Source organism: Stegostoma tigrinum, chromosome 11 (assembly GCF_030684315.1).
Source record: "Stegostoma tigrinum isolate sSteTig4 chromosome 11, sSteTig4.hap1, whole genome shotgun sequence".
Taxonomy (NCBI): Eukaryota; Metazoa; Chordata; class Chondrichthyes; order Orectolobiformes; family Stegostomatidae; genus Stegostoma; species Stegostoma tigrinum.
In genome coordinates, this window is record NC_081364.1 from 52,907,122 (window position 1) to 52,931,068 (window position 23,947).

General features: G+C 47.3%; 1 protein-coding gene across 25 annotated transcripts in view; it reads right to left on the reverse strand.

The window, feature by feature from the left end:
- slmapa (sarcolemma associated protein a) overlaps positions 1-23,947 on the reverse strand; it is a 293,580-nt gene that overhangs the window by 49,138 nt on the left and 220,495 nt on the right. For all 25 annotated transcript variants that reach the window (XM_048548186.2, XM_048548190.2, XM_048548184.2 and 22 more), the window contains 3 exons: positions 22,238-22,363; positions 20,203-20,277; positions 19,410-19,730 (listed from right to left, as the gene is read on the reverse strand). In XM_048548186.2, the coding sequence (XP_048404143.1) occupies positions 19,410-19,730; positions 20,203-20,277; positions 22,238-22,363 (522 nt within the window). The remainder of the gene's footprint in view (positions 1-19,409; positions 19,731-20,202; positions 20,278-22,237; positions 22,364-23,947) is intronic.

Here is a 23,947-nt window from a genome sequence, read left to right on the forward strand (position 1 = left end):
ACACACACCCTCCTCCCTCAGCACACACACACACCCTCCTCCCTCAGCACACACACACACCCTCCTCCCTCAGCACACACACACACACCCTCCTCCTTCAGCACACACACACACCCTCCTCCCTCAGCACACACACACACCCTCCTCCCCCAGCACACACACACACCCTCCTCCCCCAGCACACACACACACACCTCCTCCCCCAGCACACACACACACACCTCCTCCCCCAGCACACACACACACACCTCCTCCCCCAGCACGCACACACAACCTCCTCCCCCAGCACACACACAACCTCCTCCCCCAGCACACACACACACACTCACACACAACCTCCTTCTCCCAGCACACACACACACACACAACCTCCTTCTCCCAGCACACACACACACACACAACCTCCTTCTCCCAGCACACACACACACACAACCTCCTTCTCCCAGCACACACACACACACAACCTCCTTCTCCCAGCACACACACACACACACCTCCTCCCCCAGCACACACACACACACACCTCCTCCCCCAGCACACACACACAACCTCCTCCCCCAGCACACACACAACCTCCTCCCCCAGCACACACACACACACACACACAACCTCCTTCTCCCAGCACACACACACACACACAACCTCCTTCTCCCAGCACACACACACAACCTCCTCCCCCAGCGCACACACACACCCCCTCCTCCCCCAGCGCACACACACACCCCCTCCTCCCTCAGCACACACACACACACCCTCCTCCCTCAGCACACACACACACACTCTCCTCCCCCAGCACACACACACACACCTCCTCACCCAGCACACACACACACACCTCCTCACCCAGCACACACACACAACCTCCTTCTCCCAGCACACACACACACACACAACCTCCTTCTCCCAGCACACACACAACCTCCTTCTCCCAGCACACACACAACCTCCTTCTCCCAGCACACACACACAACCTCCTTCTCCCAGCACACACACAACCTCCTTCTCAAAGCACACACACACACAACCTCCTTCTCCCAGCACACACACACACACAACCTCCTTCTCCCAGCACACACACACACACAACCTCCTTCTCCCAGCACACACACACACACACCTCCTCCCCCAGCACACACACACAACCTCCTCCCCCAGCACACACACAACCTCCTCCCCCAGCACACACACACACACACACACACAACCTCCTTCTCCCAGCACACACACACACACACAACCTCCTTCTCCCAGCACACACACACACACACACAACCTCCTTCTCCCAGCACACACACACAACCTCCTCCCCCAGCGCACACACACACCCCCTCCTCCCCCAGCGCACACACACACCCCCTCCTCCCCCAGCGCACACACACACCCCCTCCTCCCTCAGCACACACACACACACCCTCCTCCCTCAGCACACACACACACACCCTCCTCCCCCAGCACACACACACACTCTCCTCCCCCAGCACACACACACACACCTCCTCACCCAGCACACACACACAACCTCCTTCTCCCAGCACACACACACACACACAACCTCCTTCTCCCAGCACACACACAACCTCCTTCTCCCAGCACACACACAACCTCCTTCTCCCAGCACACACACAACCTCCTTCTCCCAGCACACACACACACAACCTCCTTCTCCCAGCACACACACACACACACACACAACCTCCTTCTCCCAGCGCACACACACACACACACCCTCCTTCTCCCAGCACACACACACACCCCCCTCCCCCAGCACACACACACACACAGACAGCTCCCCCAGCACACACACACACACACACACTCACACACACAACCTCCTTCTCCCAGCACACACACACACACACAACCTCCTTCTCCCAGCACACACACACAACCTCCTTCTCCCAGCACACACACACAACCTCCTTCTCCCAGCACACACACACACACACACACACACACACACAACCTCCTTCTCCCAGCACACACACACACACATACACAACCTCCTTCTCCCAGCACACACACACAACCTCCTCACCCAGCACACACACACACCCTCCTCCCTCAGCACACACACACACACACACACAAACAAAAACCTCCTCCCCCAGCACACACACACACCCTCCTCCCTCAGCACACACACACATACCCTCCTCCCTCAGCACACACACACACTCCCTCCTCCCTCAGCACACACACACACATCCTCCTCCCCCAGCACACACACACACACATCCTCCTCCCCCAGCACACACACACACACATCCTCCTCCCCCAGCACACACACACCTCCTCCCCCAGCACACACACACACACCTCCTCCCCCAGCACACACACACACCTCCTCCCCCAGCACACACACACACCTCCTCCCCCAGCACACACACACAACCTCCTCCCCCAGCACACACACACAACCTCCTCCCCCAGCACACACACACAACCTCCTCCCCCAGCACACACACACACACTCACACACAACCTCCTGCTCCCAGCACACACACACACACAACCTCCTTCTCCCAGCACACACACACACACACACCCTCCTCCCCCAGCACACACACACACAACCTCCTCCCCCAGCACACACACACACAACCTCCTCCCCCAGCACACACACACACAACCTCATCCCCCTGCGCGCACACACACACCTCCTCCCCCTGCGCGCACACACACACCTCCTCCCCCTGCGCGCGCACACACACACCTCCTCCCCCAGCACACGCACACACAACCTCCTCCCCCAGCACACACACACACAACCTCCTCCCCCAGCACACACACATACCTCCTCCCCCAGCACACACACACACATACCTCCCCCCCCAGCACACACACACACATACCTCCTCCCTTAGCACACACACACACATACCTCCTCCCCCAGCACACACACCTCCTCCCCCAGCACACACACCTCCTCCTCCCCCAGCACACACACCTCCTCCTCCCCCAGCACACACACCTCCTCCTCCCCCAGCACACACACACACACCCTCCTCCCCCAGCGCGCACGCACGCACCTCCGCCCCCAGCGCGCGCACACACACACCTCCACAGCGCACGCAGACACACACACACACCTCCCCCAGCACACACACACACACACACACACACCTCCCCCAGCACACACACACACACAGACAGACACCTCCCCCAGCACACACACACACACACACAGACACCTCCCCCAGCACACACACACACACCACCTCCTCCCCCAGCACACACACACACACACCACCTCCTCCCCCAGCACACACACACACACACCACCTCCTCCCCCAGCACACACACACACACACCACCTCCTCCCCCAGCACACACACACACACACCACCTCCTCCCCCAGCACACACACACACACACCACCTCCTCCCCCAGCACACACACACCACCTCCTCCCCCAGCACACACACACACACCACCTCCTCCCCCAGCACACACACACACACAGACCACCTCCTCCCCCAGCACACACACACACACCACCTCCTCCCCCAGCACACACACAACCTCCTCCCCCAGCACACACACACACACACAACCTCCTCCCCCAGCACACACACACAGACACACACACACACAACCTCCTCCCCCAGCACACACACACACCACCTCCTCCCCCAGCACACACACACACAACCTCCTCCCCCAGCACACACACACACAACCCCCTCCCCCAGCACACACACACACAACCCCCTCCCCCAGCACACACACACACAACCCCCTCCCCCAGCACACACACACACAACCTCCTCCCCCAGCACACACACACACAACCTCCTCCCCCAGCACACACACACAACCTCCTCCCCCAACACACACACACAACCTCGTCCCCCAGAACACACACACACACACACACCCTCCTCCCCCCCCACACACACACACCCTCCTCCCACAGCACACAGACACACACACACACACACACACACAGACACAACCTCCTCCCCCAGCACACACACACACACATAACTCCTCTCCCAGCATACACACACACATACCTCCTCCCCCAGCGCACACACACACAACCTCCTCCCCCAGCACACACACACACACACCCTCCTCCCCCAGCACACACACACACACACCCTCCTCCCCCAGCGCGCACGCACGCGCACACACGCACCTCTGCCCCCAGCGCGCGCACACACACACCTCCACAGCGCACGCAGACACACACACACATACCTCCTCCCCCAGCACACACACACACAACCTCCTCCCCCAGCACACACACACACACATACCTCCTCCCCCAGCACACACACCTCCTCCCCCAGCACACACACAACCTCCTCCCCCAGCACACACACACACTCCCTCCTCCCCCAGCGCGCACGCACGCACCTCCGCCCCCAGCGCGCGCACACACACACCTCCACAGCGCACGCAGACACACACCTCCACAGCGCACGCAGACACACACACACAGACACCTCCCCCAGCACACACACACACACACACAGACACCTCCCCCAGCACACACACACACCCTCCTCCCTCAGCACACACACACACACACACCCTCCTCCCTCAGCACACACACACACACCCTCCTCCCTCAGCGCACACACACACACACCCTCCTCCCTCAGCACACACACACACACCCTCCTCCTTCAGCACACACACACACACCCTCCTCCTTCAGCACACACACACACACCCTCCTCCCTCAGCGCACACACACACACACACACCCTCCTCCCTCAGCGCACACACACACACACACACACACACACACCCTCCTCCCCCAGCACACACACACACCCTGCTCCCCCAGCACACACACACACCCTCCTCCCCCAGCACACACACACACACCACCTCCTCCCCCAGCACACACACACACACCACCTCCTCCCCCAGCACACACACACACACCACCTCCTCCCCCAGCACACACACACACCCTCCTCCCCCAGCACACACACACACACCACCACCTCCCCCAGCACACACACACACACCACCTCCTCCCCCAGCACACACACACACACCACCTCCTCCCCCAGCACACACACACACCACCTCCTCCCCCAGCACACACACACACACCACCTCCTCCCCCAGCACACACACACACCACCTCCTCCCCCAGCACACGCACACACCACCTCCTCCCCCAGCACACACACACACACATCACCTCCTCCCCCAGCACACACACAACCTCCTCCCCCAGCACACACACACACTCACCACCTCCTCCCCCAGCACAAACACAACCTCCTCCCCCAGCACACACACACACACACACAGCCTCCTCCCCCAGCACACACACACAGACACACACACACACAACCTCCTCCCCCAGCACACACACACACACACACACACACACACACCCTCCTCCCCCAGCACACACAAACACACACATCACCTCCTCCCCCAGCACACACACAACCTCCTCCCCCAGCGCACACACACACACTCACCACCTCCTCCCCCAGCACAAACACAACCTCCTCCCCCAGCACACACACACACACACACAACCTCCTCCCCCAGCACACACACACACACACACACACAACCTCCTCCCCCAGCACACACACACAGACACACACACACACAACCTCCTCCCCCAGCACACACACACACACACAACCTCCTCCCCCAGCACACACACACACACACACACACACACAACCTCCTCCCCCAGCACACACACACACACCACCTCCTCCCCCAGCACACACACACACCACCTCCTCCCCCAGCACACACACACACACACCACCTCCTCCCCCAGCACACACACACACACACACACAACCTCCTCCCCCAGCACACACACACAACCTCCTCCCCCAGCACACACACACACAACCTCCTCCCCCAGCACACACACACACAACCTCCTCCCCCAGCACACACACACACAACCTCCTCCCCCAGCACACACACACACACACACCCTCCTCCCCCCCCACACACACACACCCTCCTCCCTCAGCACACAGACACACACACACACCCTCCTCTCCCAGCACACACACACACACAGACACAACCTCCTCCCCCAGCACACACACACACACAGACACAACCTCCTCCCCCAGCACACACACACACCCTCCTCCCTCAGCACACACACACACACCCTCCTCCCTCAGCACACACACACACACCCTCCTCCCTCAGCACACACACACACACCCTCCTCCTTCAGCACACACACACACACCCTCCTCCCTCAGCACACACACACACACCCTCCTCCCTCAGCACACACACCCTCCTCCCTCAGCACACACACACACACCCTCCTCCCTCAGCACACACACACACACACCCTCCTCCCTCAGCACACACATACACACCCTCCTCCCCCAGCACACACACACACACCCTCCTCCCCCAGCACACACACACACCCTCCTCCCCCAGCACACACACAACCTCCTCCCCCAGCACACACACACAACCTCCTCCCCCAGCACACACACACACTCACACACAACCTCCTTCTCCCAGCACACACACACAACCTCCTTCTCCCAGCACACACACACAACCTCCTTCTCCCAGCACACACACACACAACCTCCTTCTCCCAGCACACACACACACAACCTCCTTCTCCCAGCACACACACACACACAACCTCCTTCTCCCAGCACACACACACACACAACCTCCTTCTCCCAGCACACACACACAACCTCCTTCTCCCAGCACACACACACACACACAACCTCCTCCCCCAGCGCACACACACACACCCTCCTCCCTCAGCACACACACACACACCCTCCTCCCCCAGCACACACACACACACCCTCCTCCCCCAGCACACACACACACACACACACACACACACACACACACACACCTCCTCCCCCAGCACACACACACACACAACCTCCTTCTCCCAGCACACACACACACACAAAACCTCCTCCCCCAGCACACACACACACACACACACACACACACTTCCTCCCCCAGCGCGCGCGCACACACACACACACAAAAACCTCCTCCCCCAGCACACACACACACCCTCCTCCCTCAGCACACACACACACACCCTCCTCCCTCAGCACACACACACACACCCTCCTCCCTCAGCACACACACACACACACCCTCCTCCTTCAGCACACGCGCACACACTTTCCTCCTTCAGCACACGCACACACACCCTCCTCCTTCAGCACACGCACACACACACTCTCCTCCTTCAGCACACACACAGACACACCCTCCTCCTTCAGCACACACACACACACCCTCCTCCCTCAGCACACACACACACACACCCTCCTCCCCCAGCACACACACACACCCTCCTCCCCCAGCACACACACACACCCTCCTCCCCCAGCACAGACACACACACCACCTCCTCCCCCAGCACACACACAACCTCCTCCCCCAGCACACACACAACCTCCTCCCCCAGCGCGCACACACACACACACAACCTCCTCCCCCAGCACACACACACAACCTCCTTCTCCCGGCACACACACACACAACCTCCTTCTCCCAGCACACACACACACAACCTCCTTCTCCCAGCACACACACACACAAACCTCCTTCTCCCAGCACACACACACACACAACCTCCTCCCCCAGCGCACACACACACACACAACCTCCTCCCCCAGCGCACACACACACACCCTTCTCCCAGCACACACACACACACAAACCTCCTTCTCCCAGCACACACACACACACAACCTCCTCCCCCAGCGCGCACACACACACACCCTCCTCCCTCAGCACACACACACACACCCTCCTCCCCCAGCACACACACACACACCCTCCTCCCCCAGCACACACACACACACTCACACACAACCTCCTTCTCCCAGCACACACACACACAACCTCCTTCTCCCAGCACACACACACACACACACACACAACCTCCTCCCCCAGCACACACACACACACACACACACTTCCTCCCCCAGCGCGCGCGTACACACACACACACAAAAACCTCCTCCCCCAGCACACACACACAACCTCCTCCCCCAGCACACACACACACACACACACACCTCCTCCCCCAGCACACACACACACACACACACACACACACACACACACACCTCCTCCCCCAGCACACACACACACACACACACACACACCTCCTCCCCCAGCGCGCACACACACACACACACACCTCCTCCCCCAGCACACACACACACAACCTCCTCCCCCAGCACACACAAACACACACCACCTCCTCCCCCAGCACACACACCACCTCCTCCCCCAGCAAACACACACACCATTCCTCCCCCAGCACACACACACACACACAACCTCCTCCCCCAGCACACACACACACCATTCCTCCCCCAGCACACACACACACACACAACCTCCTCCCCCAGCACACACACACACCACCTCCTCCCCCAGCACACACACACACCACCTCCTCCCCCAGCACACACACACACCACCTCCTCCCCCAGCACACACACACACCACCTCCTCCCCCAGCACACACACACACACACCACCTCCTCCCCCAGCACACACACACACACACCACCTCCTCCCCCAGCACACACACACACACACCACCTCCTCCCCCAGCACACACACACACACCACCTCCTCCCCCAGCACACACACACACACACCACCTCCTCCCCCAGCACACACACACACACACCACCTCCTCCCCCAGCACACACACACACCATTCCTCCCCCAGCACACACACACACAACTTCCTCCCCCAGCACACACACACACAACCTCCTCCCCCAGCACACACACACACACCATTCCTCCCCCAGCACACACACACACACCATTCCTCCCCCAGCACACACACACACACCATTCCTCCCCCAGCACACACACACACACCATTCCTCCCCCAGCACACACACACACCATTCCTCCCCCAGCACACACACACACCATTCCTCCCCCAGCACACACACACAGACACACACACCTCCTACCCCAGCGCGCACACACACACACACACACACACACACACACACACAACCTCCTCCCCCAGCACACACACTCCTCCCCCAGCGCGCACACACACACACACACCTCCCCCCCCAGCACGCGCGCACACACACACACCCCTCCTCCTCCAGTACACACACACCTCCTCCCCCATCGCGCTCACACACACACACACACACACACACCTCCCCCACCGCCCTTGCGCATACATGCGCACCTCTTCTCCCCCCCCGCCCGCACACACTCCTCTTCCCCCCCCGCCTGCGTGCACGCACACCTCTCCTCCCCCATCGTGTGTGCTCTCCCTCCACCAGACACACACACACACACACACACACACACACACACACACACTCTTACTCCCACCCCTAACTAACACACACAATCGACTAAGGCTATGGGGTGAATTTATATTTGCAGTTACATTCAATTCTGTTCAAAAAGCACACAACTTAGAGGTAGTGAATGTGGCATTTTATACTCCTACTTTAGAAATAAAACCAGCCTGACTCTACACCAAAACATGAACAGATTCTACTCAAGACTTCTAGACTTTCAGATTCTTGGAGCTCTCTAAATTCTACAGAACACTTTCTGACCTAAAATGTCACTTCTTCTTTACACTTCACAAGTCTTTAGTTCTCTCAGCAAAGTGATTTGAAAGGAATTTGGGGTTTTACATATACATATTAATCAATTGAAACCTTCAAACCTATTAAAATTTTAACAGCATCTTAGGTTTGTTTAATACATCTTCAGTGGAGTGACTCTTTGATCTTTTATTTTTAAGTTCTCTGTCTGATGCTACCTCTCACACTGACACCTGAAGGAGGAACGAGGCTCTGAAAGCTTATGTTTTCAAATAAGGCTACTGGATTATAACCTGGTGTCATGTGATTTCTGACCTTATCCACTCCAGTCCAATGCCGGCACTTCCACATCATACTTATCCTGAGACTCTGAACCCTTGTACTACAATGTCCCATAAGAGGAAGCATCCGCTCCTTGTCTTTTGTTTGTACCTTTTATCATCTTGAAGACCTCAATGTGATCTCCCCTCATTCTTCTAAATTCCAATCTCTCTTCATACTGCAAAACTCTCAATTCTGGGATCAATCTGGTGAACTGCCTCGGATCTGTCTCCAATTGCACTACAACCTTGCTCAAATATGGGGGCCAAAACTACGCATAAATACTCCAGGTGCAGTCTCACCAATGACTTATATGGTTACAACAATACTTCCTTAAATTTATATTCTATTCCTTTAGATACAAAAGCTAACATTTCATTCACTTTCTTTATTATCTGCTGTACTTGGATGCTAGTCTTCTCTGACTCATGAATGAGGACACCCAGATCCCTCTGCACTGGAACAGCTTGAAGTCTCTCCCCATTTAGGTAATAGGTCGACCAAAATGCATGACCTTACACTTATCCACGTTAAACTACACCTGCCATCTTTTGGCCGATTCTCCTATCTATATGCATATGTAAGGTTCTTATTTCCTCATTGTAATTTATCATCCCACCCACTTTTGTTTCATCTGCAAATTTGGCTATGGAGCTTTCAATCTCTGTGTCCAAGTCGTTCATGTAGATTGTAAATAGCTGGGTCTCAAGGGCCAAACCCTGTGGTACCCCATTCGTTACTTCTTGCCATCCAGAAAAAATGCATTTATCCTGACTTGCTGTCATCTGTCCATCAGCCAGTCACCTACACCAATCCCATATAATCCAACCTTGTGAATTAACCTTTTGTGCAGCACCTAATTAAACACCTTCCAGAAGTCCAGATATTACATCCACAGGGTCCTCATTATCCACTTTGCTTGCTACATCTTCAAAAAACTCTAGCAAATTAGTCAAACATGGTTTGCCTTCACAAAACCATGCTGACTCTGATGGATACCATTTTGACTTTACAAATTGCTACATTTGCCTGGATAAACGTTGCTAAATTTGAAGCTAGTTTATGAATTGTTTTAGTTTGTGAAAGATTCTTATATTAATGCACGTTTTTTTCTCCTTATAACCCATTTTTCTCTTTGGTACTCATGACTTAGCAGCTCTTACAATAGTATAATAAGGTCAGCATTCCCAGTAGTTGTAATATCTTTGTAAAACAAACACATCAGCTGCAGAGTGAGTGAAGTTCCCATCAGTACATTAATACACAGGTATGCTTTTCCTTGCCTGTTAATTACTAATATTTCAGGAAGAATATACAACTAACTTAAGTGGGACCTCTGAACTACTGTTTTTTTCACTTTAGAAGTATGTCTGGATCGGTAAATAACTTACAATTAATTTGTGGACTGACATTTAAGACATACAATACATTTTGAAAACAGACTCATATGTACAAGTTAGCCAATTGTAACAAAATTAACTGCATGCCTCCAATTTAACAGGATGTTCTCTGGAAGTGATGTCATGGCTTGTTGGTAGAGAGAGATCAAAACAAAACATAAACACTGAAAATGTCAAGGCCTAGCGGGACAAAGTCCACAGTTAGTGGAAAATAAATTAACATCACTGGAATATTGGCTACATGGAAAAATTGTTAATCATCCAAAACAAAGCACATCTTTTATAAAATAATTAAGATTTCAAAATGAGATTTTTAAAAATCAATTGTACTTCAACTGAAAACAAAACAACAAATTATCTAAAACTAACATTCTCATTAAGTAGGCATTTTGGCAAGAATGTGATGATCTAAACTTTCTCACACACATTCTCATGTGCATGATTATGACTGTTGGGCAAATTCCCACCCATCCTGTAATGTCTGTTGAATGACATGCAACCAATGAAAGTTCCACTTCAATCGAGATTTGTGCCAATTCTGACAAAATGTTAAATGGTAAAACTCTGCGACAGAAGAAACTCTGGGTCAACTAATAATTCACTGCAGAGATGGAAATGATAGGTTTTATTATCGAAGTCATATTTCTTTCTGAAAATGGAAATTACACTATAATAGTCATACATTTTATTGCTTTTTAACAGGACAATTTATCCTCTACTTTGTAAGCTAATTCAGTTGATTGAGGTATAGGATGAATAAACAGTTTACATATGGTCAAGGTGTCTGCCCACTGGGTTATGCGCAACATCTTATCTGCTCCTTCTTAAAGTGCAGTAATGACAACTGCAGGGCCAATGTACATCTCTGCTAGATTAGTTGATATGGTCATGGGGCGCTTCTTAACCTCTGATAAACTGGATAGCAATCACATGTGTGTTTTATTTGGATGCCCAGCAGATTTTGCTGGCTGGACTTTGAGAATGCTGTCGGTCAGATGGTCACCAATTCCAATAGAAAATGTCATGTGGCCTATGGGTAACACATGATCTGCATTTTTATGCCATAATTAATCACAAAGCTAAACACGGATCGCAGGTCAACAGCATGAGTACATCAACATCATAGCTCTGATCTTTGCCTCTTTACAAAGAAATTGTGCAATACAAAGCAGAGCAGTTTCCCAAGTGATAATAATGTTAGTTCTCATCTAAATTAGACACGCTGGTTACACATTAATTTTAGTGCTTTGTAGTTTTAAGATTATAATGTAGTGACTGCAGGAAATACAATTACTGACTCTGCCAATAGTTCTGTGAAGAATATGGATTTTTGTAGCTGATGCAAGTACATTCTGTCTCATGTTAAGCACATGAAATGATTTTGGACTATATTTAATAGTCTCGACTCAATCCTCTGTTTAGCTTTATGTGCCAAACCCAAACAGATTAGCGATAACTCAGTTAAGCCAATCCAGATATTTTAGATCAAAGCAAACTTTAATCTCCAAGATAGAAAACTTTTCTTCACCTTAATGCAATAAAAATTCTCATTCATAGCTTTTATATATACAGATCAAAGTAGGAACTGATAAATATGTAGCAGTCAAAAATTCCAATATGGACCATCAAATAAAACCAAATGACAAAGCTTGAATTCCGAGCTAATGTATGATTTTGTCAAGATGAGAATTCAATCTGCACTTCATTAACTGAACACAATCTTGGTACATACTTCAGTGCAAAATGAAGGATTTGCCTTTTGGATAAGAGATGAAGGCACGACTGTAGCTAGATATACAGGTTAAGCACTGAAAATGCCATGGCCCTTATCAAAGGAATGCAGCTGAAATCATCTGGCTGACATTTATGCTTTATTTCATACCACCAGAACAGATGAACTAGTCATTATCTCATGAATATTTTGACACCTTATTTGTGAACAAGTTAATTGCCACTCTTTGCCGATACAATAACACAATTTTAGAAAAGGTTCACTATCAATGAGGTGTTTGAGATATTTTGAGGCTAAGAAGTGAAAAAAAGAAATATGAAATAATGAGTATGGGAAGAAACATCTGATCAGCAAAAAAGGAAATCCAAAAATCTTTTACATGCATATAAATAGTCAAGTGTAGTAAGAGTGCGGCCAATTGGGGATCAAAAAGGGACTAATGCATGGACAGAGAGATGGTATGGAAGCGACAGGTAGGCTTCTTGTTGAAATACTTGCATCGTCAATAGGCACAGGTGAAGTGCTGCAAGACCAGAGGTTGGCTAACTTGGTGTCACTAATTAAGAAAGGTGGTAAGAAAAAAAACCCAGGAACAACAGACCTATAAATCTCAGTGGTGGGCATGTTGTTGGAGGGAATCCTGAGGGACAGGATTTATAAGTATTTGGACGGGCGAGGACTGAATAGACATAGTCAACAGATGGCTTTATGCATGGGAAATTGTGTCTCACTAACTTGATTGAGTTTTTTGAAGAAGTAACAAAGAGGATTGATGAGGGCAGAGCAGTGGATGTGATCTATATGGAATCACAGAATCCCTAGTGTGTGGAAACAGGCCCTTCGGCCCAACAAGTCCACACCGAAACTCGGAGCATCCCATCCAGGCCCATCCCCCTATAACCCACCTAATCTACATCTCCCTGAACACTACGGGCAATTTAGTATGGCCAATCCACCTAACCTGCACATCTTTGGACTGTGGGAGGAAACTATAGCACGCGGAGGAAACCCACGCAGACACAGGGAGAACGTATAAACTCCACACAGACAGTTGCCTGAGGCTGGAACTGAACCCGGGTCCTTGGCGCTGTGAGGCAGCAGTGCTAACAACGGTGCCACCGTGCCGCCCATTCAGTAAGGCATTCGACAAGGTTCCTCATGGTAGATTGGTTAGCAAGGTCAGGTTATACGGAATACAGAGAGAACTAGTTATTTGGATACAGAACTTAATCAAAGGTAGAAGACAGAGGGTGGTGATAGAGGGTTGCTTTTCACACTGGAGACCTGTGATCAAAGGTGTGCCACAAGGATTGGTGCTGGGTCCACTACATTTTGTTGTTTATGTAAATGATTTGGATGTGAACATAACAGGTATGGTAAGTTTGCAGATGATACCAAGATTGTAGCTGTAGCAGATAGCAAAGGTTTTCTCAGAGTACAATAGGATCTTAACAAGGTGGGCCAATGGACCAAGGAGTGACAGATGAAGTTTAGTTTAGATAAGTGTGAGCTGCTGCATTTTGGAAAGGCAAATCAGGGCAGCCCATATCCACTTGATGCTAAGATCCTGGGGAATGTTGCTGAACAAAGAGAACTTGAGTGCAGATTCATGATTCATTGAAAGAAAAGTCGCAGGTAGACAGGATAATGAAGAAGGTATTTGGTATGCTTGCCTTTATTGGTCAGTGCATTGAGTATAGCAACTACGAAGTCATATCGTGGCTATACCGGACATTGTTTTGGCCACTTTTGGAATTTTCCATGCAATTCTGGTCTCCCTGCTATAGGAAGGATGTTGTGAAACTTGAAAGGGTTCAGGATAGATTTACAAAGATGATGCTAAAGTTGGAAGGTTTGAACTATAGGGAGAGGCTGAATAGACTGGGGCTATTTTGTCTGGAACATAAGAGGCTGAGGGATGACCTTATAGAAGCTTATAAAATCATGAAGGGCATGGGGATAGGGTAAATAGACAAGGTCTTTTCCCCGGGATGGGGGAGTCCAAAACTACATGGCATAAGTTTAAGGTAAGGGGGGAAAGATTTAAATGGGACCTAAGGGGCAACTTTTTCACACAGAGGATGGTGTGTGTATGGAACGAGCTGCCAGAGGAAGTGGAAGAGGCTGGTAGAATTAAAAAAACATCTGGATGGGTACATCAATAGGAAGGGTTAAGAGGAATATGGGCCAAATGCTGGCAAATGGGACTAGATTTATTTAGGATATCTGGTCAGCATGGATGAGTTGGACTGAAGGGTCTGTTTCAGTGCTGTATATCGCCAAGACTCTATGACTCTTTGTATGGCTTATGTATTAAATAAGCACTTTCTACCTGTCATTACCAAGGTTAAGGATGCTGCCAAAGCTCCAATGAAAGAGGAGACAGTTGAGATGGCAAAAAATGATAGACAGGTATTAGAAAGGCTGGCTGCACTTAAATTAAGTCACCCAGACTGGAACAAATGCATTTGAGCATACTAAGAGAAGTAAAGTGGGAATTATGAATGCACAGACCACAATGTTACCATTCTTTTTAAATACAAGTGGTTCTAGAGGATAAAAGTTGTAAACATTCCACCCATTTTCAAGTAGAGGAACAAGAATAAGGCGGACAGCTAAAGATCATTCAGTTTAACCTCATTAAGAAGCTTTTAGAAATAATAATACAAAATTAACAATCACATGGACAAGTGCAATTCAATGAAGGAAAGCCAGCATGGATTTGATAACTGCAAATTATATTTAGCTACCTTGGTTTGAGTACTTGATGTGGTAATCTAGAGGGTTGATGAGGGTGACATTGTTGATCTCATACACCTGAACAAAGTGACACCAACAGGCTCGTAAGCAAACTTAAGGCCAGTAGAACAAAAGGGACAGTGGCAACATGCTTAAAAAGTTGGCCAACTGCTGGAAAATAAGTGATGAATGAGTGCTTTTCAAAAAGGAGGATGTAACAGAATGGTGTTCCCAAATGATCTAGAAGCACCGCTTTTTTTTTTCTTGATCTGTATTAATAACTCACCTGGGCCAGAGGGCATAGTTTCAAATTTTGCAGATGACAAAATTGTAAGTATTGTCAACTGTGGGGATGATGGTGATAAACTTTATTCACGAAATAGATGAGGGGGGAAGCAGGAAACTATAGTATATCTAGCCTATCATCTGTCATGGGGACAATGCTAGAATCCATTATTATACAAGAAATACCAGACACTTAGAAAATCATAATGCAATCAGGCAGCGTCAGCATTAATTTGTAAAAAGGAAATCATGTTTGACTAATTTATTAGACTTCTTTGAGGAAGTAACGAGAGAGGTGGATAAAAGGGAATCTGTGGATGCAGAGCATGTAGATTTCCAAATGGCAATTGTTAAGATGTCATAGATTTTCAACACAAAATAACAGCTGTGGTAGGAATACATGGGTCATTTTCATATTGGCAAACTGTAGCCAGTTGGGTGCCACAGGAGTCAGTGTTCAACCAATAATAAATTTATTATCAATGAGTTAAATGAAACAAAAATGTATGATTGCTGAATTTGCTCATGTCACAAAGATACGTAGTAAAATAAGTTGTCAGGGAACCCAGGAGTTGGAAAAGGGACATAGATAGATAAGTGGTACAAATATGGCAGATAGAGGATAATGTAAATTTATCCACGTTAGCAGGAAAAATAGAAAATTAGCAAATTAATTAAATACAGAGAGATTATAGAATTCTGAGCTACAGATGTTTCTGGGTGATCTGTTACATAAAACACAAAATGTTAGAATGGAGATAAAGCAATCGATGTAGAAAGTACTTGGAATGAAGGCATTTATTGCAAGGGGAATCAAATACAAAATATTAGTGTAGCTGTACAGAGCCTGCTGATGCATCCGGACAACTGTATCAGGTTGTGATTTCCTTGCCTAAGAAATTATATATATTGCATGAGAATCAGTGCAGAGAAGGTTCACTCGATTCATTACCGGGTTAAAAAGGTTCACCTTATGATGAAAGATTGGGCAGGCTGTGCCTGTATCTTACGCTCTTTATATGAATGTACAGAGCATTTGTAACAAGACAAATGCATTGATGACACAAATTGAGATAAATGAATATGACTTGATAGTTATTATGGGGACATGGTTACAGGGTGACCAAGATGGGAACTGAAAGCAATTTGACATTCCCTAAGTGTAGGCAGAAAGGAAAAGTAGTGAGATAGTTTGGTTAATAAAGGATGGTATCAGTACAGTGCTGAGTGATGATATAGAGACAACATATTGTGATATGGAATCAGTTGGGGTGAAGCTAAGGTCTAGCAAGCGAAAGAATTCATAAGTGCCGTAGAGTTTTCTTACCATAGGACAAAGTATAAATTGGAAAATAATGGAAGTGTGTAAGGAGAGCACTGACATGATCTTGTATAATTTTAAACTGTGTATTGACTGGATAGAAATCAGATGGACCAGGATAACATGGAAGATGAATTTGGATAGTGTATCAGGGTTTGTTTCCTAGAGCTGCACATTACATAACCTACAGAGGAACAGGCAACTTTAATCAAATAATGTGTAATAATGTAGGGTTAATAAGAGGTCTCACAGCTATCACATTATGGTGGAAAATTTTGAATTCAGTTTCAGGACAAACAACTTGGGTGTCAAACCAGTGTCCCAAACTTCAGTAGGGGGAATTACAGAGGTATGAAGAAAGAAAGGTATCAGGCGAAAATAAACTAAGTGGAAAGACAGTGGACAAGCAGTGGCAGACTGTTATGCAGACATTTTATAATGCTGAGCAAAAATTTATTCCGGTCAAAAACAATCTGAGAAACGTGACCCACCCAGGGTTTACAAAGGTGGTCAAGGAAAGCATCCAATCAAAAACTAACGTCAAAACTAGTGGTAGGTCAAAGGACTGTGGCTACTTTTTTTTTGGAAACTAGTGGCGGATGACTATAAAGCTGAGGGGAAAAATTGATTATGAAAGTAACTTGACAAGAAATGCATGAAGAAACAGCAACAGCTTCTATAGGTATATAAAAAGAAAGTGGCCAAAGGAAATATGGTAACCTTGCAGGATAAACGAGGGAATTAGTAATAGGGAAACGGCGGATAACTGGAACCAATATTTTTCCATCGGTCTTCATAGTGGAGACACTACACACCTGTTACTTTTCAGTTGTTTATAAAGTGCTAACAGGTGGAAAGATCTTCTAACAATCTCTCTCAAGAGGGACAAAATATTTGAAAGACTAAAGCTAAAGACAAACAAGTTGTCAGGACCAGATGTGCACAGTGGAGACATTGTTCAAAATATTCTGAAATTTATTGAATTCCAGGAGGGTTCTCACAGATTTCGAAATCATTAAAGTAATGGCCCTGTTCAAAAAACAAGGCAGATGGAAAGCAGGAAACCATAGGCTAGTTGGCTTGTCATCTATCATTTGGAAAGTGATAGATTCCATCAATAAGAAAGAATTCATAGGTCATTATGAAATGCTTAATGCAATTAAACAGTCACATGGTTTTGTGAAAGGGAAGTCATGTTTGTCAAGTTTGCTAGAGGTCTGAGGATATAACAAGGTAGAACTGACAAAGGGCGAGCAGTAGATGCAGATGGGAGCAAGTAGAGTACAAAGAAAAATGAGATAATTCATTTTGGATCCCAGAGATAAATCAGAATACTTACTATTGATGAGAGATTTTGAGCAATGTGGAGCAGAGAAATTTTATGCATTAGTGCACACAGATAGCAATAAGCTAGTAATCTGGTGAAGGAAATAATCAAAAAAGGGTAAAACAAGGAACTGAGCATGCTAGAGATCTGAAACAAAAGCAAAAAGTGTTGACGAAACTCAGCAAGTCTGGCAGGTTCCGCTGAGAGAAAAACAGAGTTAATGTTTCGAGTCCAGTGACCCTTCCTCAGAACACTGACTAAACAAAAAGGATAATGAACTGTCGTCATTTATTTTAAAGGGGTTGGGGTTCAAAAATATTACCAGAGATTCAACGGTTGTACAGAGTTTCATTTGGACCACCCATATTGGTGTTGGAAGTTATCTGACACAGATTTAACAGAATAAAATATTTCAAGTTAAACAAAGTAACATTATAATAACGTGGCTTTTCTTCAACTTTTAGTTATAAAATTTGAGGGTGGTTTAACAAAGGTTTTGAAATGGTAGTAGAGAAACTGTTTTTGCTTCATTACTTGTGGCTCAGTAACAGCATTTTCATTTCTGAGTTAGAAGAATCTGAGTTCAAGTCCCATTCCACAGACTTATCACAATTACAGTAGAACACTGCTCAGGGATTCCTGCACTGTAAATCAAAAGCAGCAAAAGATTTTGGAAACTTCATTCTCCTATGTGTCTTCCCATTCTCCTTACCTTGCAACTGGATTGCTTCCCCTTTTTCTTTATTTTTCTGTTGTTCTGTTTGAAGATGGAGCTTGGTTTGAAGATTGAAGATTTCTGCTTCGTATTGGGACGTAGTTTGCCGCCAATGTTCAAGCTCAGTTTGCACCTTCTGCAGTTCTCCTCGGAGAATGGCAATGTCATTTTCACGGCCAGTCGCTGCCTCTACTGCTGTCTGTCGTAAAGCCACAATCTCTTTATGGGTACTTGCCAACTGATCACGTGTTTCAATAATTTCATTCTCTTTTTCTTCTCTAACGATCTCAATATTCTTTTGTAATTTGTGGAGTTGAGCTGCATACAGAAAAAGCAATAGTCATTTTGACTGACTTGAAAGTTTGTACTGCCAAATGTTAAGTTTATTTCTCCAGACCAAATTAATTTTTATAGAAAAAAAACACAACTTCATACAAAATGTAATTAATGCTTTGGAGTGATTTCTTATTAACCAGGTGTACTGGAATTATTTTAAATCCTCATCAAGAGTACAAAAATATCTTTCCAGCAGGCCATGTAAATTTACATTTACCACCATGCTATTTCATGACAAAACTTCTTCATGCTTTCTAACTACTGGTTTGTAATATAGCAATATCACGCAAGTGATACCAAAACAAAACTAAGACAGGTCATTCATACAAGCCAGATGGCATCTATGCAAAATTAAAGGGCAACAATATAAATATGAGTTGAAGAAAAGTGTTGCTCTGACACAGTATCTCCAAAGTCAATATATACCACTGAAACAACTTGTGAAAGCTTATACCTTGCAACACTTGGATCTGTCTGGTTGATTCTTCAATTTGCAGTTTAGCGGTCTTTCTTTCCTCTTCAAGTAGTGCTGTAGAGGAACCAGAACAACACTGAAGTTAATGAACTCAAATTGGGATCTGATGCAGAGATAACGGGAACTACAGATGCTGGAGAATCCAAGATAACAAAGTGTGAAGCTGGATGAACACAGCAGGCCAAGCAGCATCTCAGGAGCACAAAAGCTGACGTTTCAGGCCTAGACCCTTCATCAGAGAGGGGGCTGGGGAGAGGGTTCTGAAATAAATAGGGAGAGAGGGGAAGGCCCCCACTGCATCCCAAAACCAGCCCAGCTCGTTCCCCTCACCCCACTGCATCCCAAAACCAGCCCAGCTTGTCCCCGCCTCCTAACCTGTTCTTCCTCTCACCTATCCCTCCTCCCACCTCAAGCCGCACCTCCATTTCCTACCTACTAACCTCAGCCTGCCTCCTTGAACTGTCCATCCTCCCTGGACTGACCTATCCCCTCCCTATCTCCCCACCAATACTCTCCTATCTTCTTTTCTCTCCATCTTTGGTCCGCCTCCCCCTCTCTCCCTATTTATTTCAGAACCCTCTCCCCATCCCCCTCTATGATGAAGCGTCTAGACCCGAAATGTCAGCTTTTGTGCTCCTGAGACACTGCTTGGCCTGCTGTGTTCATCCAGCTCCACACTTTGTCATCTGGGATCCGATGCAGCTCTTTTTAAAAATGTAGACCTGCTTTTAAAACAAGCAACTTTAAGGAGATTTAAACAGTCAAACTTGCCAAGATATATCTTTTTTGAACTTTAAAAGTAAGAAGTGTATTTGAGGGTCCCTTTCCAATATAGAAGCTCAGTACTGGAAAGTACCTTTAAAAATCGACAGTATTTGAGAATTCTATTCTCTTTAAGGATGTCCGCCCCAAACCCTAAATAATATGCAGTCAAGGCTGTAAAAACAGGTAAACAAGAATATGAGATAACAACTAAAACAGTGATCCCCATGAAGATATGAGGTTCAAGGTGAATTATACATATTGACATCATTCATTTTACAGCATGGCTTTTAGCCTGTGTGTAAGGAGGGTTTTAATGTTTACTTGACAGTGTTTCTGAAAACATGATCAACCACCAGTATTTGTCAGAGAACAGCTGACTGTAGTCCCACCTGCTGTGATGATAAGAACTGGTTGCATTGTGAGAGTTTTACAACTGGGGAGAAAAACATTGAAGGGCATCAGCTTGGTTGTGACTTGGAACAATTAAGATCTATCTTAGCTTAGAAAAACCCAGAAATTAGAAAAGGTCTCAAACGGCTAGCAGAAGACACATTTAGGTTATATGTTTGAACAGTTTCAGAAACAGCACCATATTAAGCAAAATAAAAAGCAAAGGATGGTCTATCAAGTCAGATTTCAGTCGGAGATCTCACTAGCAGTAGTAACATCAGCTGAGATCACCATAACATACAATCTGTTTGAACAAAAAGGAACTATTTGAAACAGAAGGCCAGCAGATTTCTGCTGGTGCCTAATTTTGTTTCCTGAATCACTGCTACCATATTATAAATGAATCGATGGAATGTGTGAACCGAGTCCAAAGGAATCTAGACTATTTTCTGATGCTGAAACTAACAAAAGGGGAGCACGGTGGCTCAGAGGTTAGCACTGCAGCCTCACAGGACCAGGGTCCCGAGTTCGATTTCAGCCTCGGGCGACTGTCTGTGCGGAGTTTGCACATTCTCCCCATATCTGCGTAGGTTTCCTCCGGGTGCTCCGGTTTCCTCCCACAGTCCAATGATGTGCAGGCTGGGTGGGCCAGCCATGCTAAATTGCCCATAGTGTTCAGGGATGTGTGGGTTATAGCGGGATGGCTCTGGGTGAGATGCTTCAAGGGGCAGTGTGGACTTGTTGGGCCGAAGGGCCTGTTTCCACACTGTAGGGAATCTAATCTAAACTTAAAAAAAATCTGAAAATAAAATGAGATTTATTTTCAAGCAAATCATTACACATTTGTAAAAAAATTCACCTTGTACTTCAAAACATTTTTGTTTGCTAGTTATGGCCAATTCCTGTGCTTCCTTCAACTCTTGGTGTAGTTGTTGTATCTCTCGCTCTGAATCTCCAGTTTGTGCATGGGCACGTCGCAGCTCATCTGAAAAACAAAACATTAAAATTATTTTCATTTACAACAGTATCTAAAATAAAACAAAAAATCAGTTTTACGTCAGATACAGTAGAAAACCTACACAATCAAGTGAATAATAATTTTCCTAAAGTAGGGACACCAACAATGCATAATATGTAATTTGCTTTAAGCATAATGAAGTAAATTCAAAGTTCTCTGGCAATAGTGAAACATTTTTGAACTTAGAGATTCAAAGCATAATACACACTTAAAAAACATACTGCATTTTTTTCTCTAGTATCGCAAAAAGGTCATTAGCCATACACGTGCTGGTCATATTGACCTTTACGTCTCCAAATTTAATTGTGTTAGACTACCTGATGGGAAATGCCACAGCTAGCTGCAAGTACGTGTGTCACACAATGTCCTTAACTGAAAATGTATTGGTACTTCTTCACGGGGTATAATCCTGGAACTCTAACATCACTGTGGGAGTACCTTCAACACACAGGTTGCAGCAGTTCATGAAGGTCAAACACTAATAAATACCGACAGGGACATACTCATCTTGAGTGAATAAAGCTAATCTATTTGACATGTTGCACACAAAGGCAAAAATTGTCCCTCTTTTGCGAGATTCTTTGGTAGCTCTCTTGCACTGAACTTTATAGTAGAATCCCAGCTCCATTAACTAGAGGAACCGACCAGAGAACACACAACCCTAAACTAGATACTGCATAACGAGAGAAGACTTTTGGCAACCTAGCTGTGAGAGACCCCTGGAGGAAGAGTGACCATAAAATAATAGAATTTTTCTTTAAGATGGAGAGTGATGTAGTTGATCATGCTGAATGTAAATAAAGGAAACATGACTTAAAGGGATGAAAGGGGACAGGCAATGGCAATATTTAAAGAATGTATGGAAGAATATTTGTTGCATTTCATTCTCATTTGGCACAAAAATAAAAAGGGAAAGGTGATCTGAACATAACTAACAAGGGAATTTAGGGACAGTACTAGATCCAAGGAAGGAGCATGCAACCTGGCCAAGAAATGCAGCAGACCTTAGGTTTGGAAGCAATTTAGGTTTCAAAGGAGAACAAAGGGATTGATTGAGACCGTGAAAATAGAGTGAGTCAGCGTACGGAGAAAGTACTAACTGATTGTAAATGCTTCTATAATTATGTGAAGAGCAAAAAAAAAGTGAAGAGAAGTGGAGATCCCTTACAGTCAGAAGCAGAGATGTAATAATGGGGAACCAAGAGATGGCAGACTAATTAAATATATATTTTGGTTCCGTTTTACAAAAGGAGCACACAAATAACATCCCAAAAAGGTGAAAAACAGGATCTAGTGAGAGAGGTAGAAACTGTAAGAAATCAGTGCAAGTAGGAGAATCATGAAGAATGGATGCGAGTAAAGGATGATAAATCTTTAGGGTTTGAATAATCCACATTCCACAATTTTTAAAGAAGTGTCCCTTCAAATTGTGGACACATTGGTGGTCATCTTTCAGTTTTCTGTAGCTCTGGAACAGTTTCGGTGGATTTCAGGGGTTGCTAATGTACCCTACTATTTTAAAAAAAAAGAGGAGGTAGAGAGAAAAGAGAG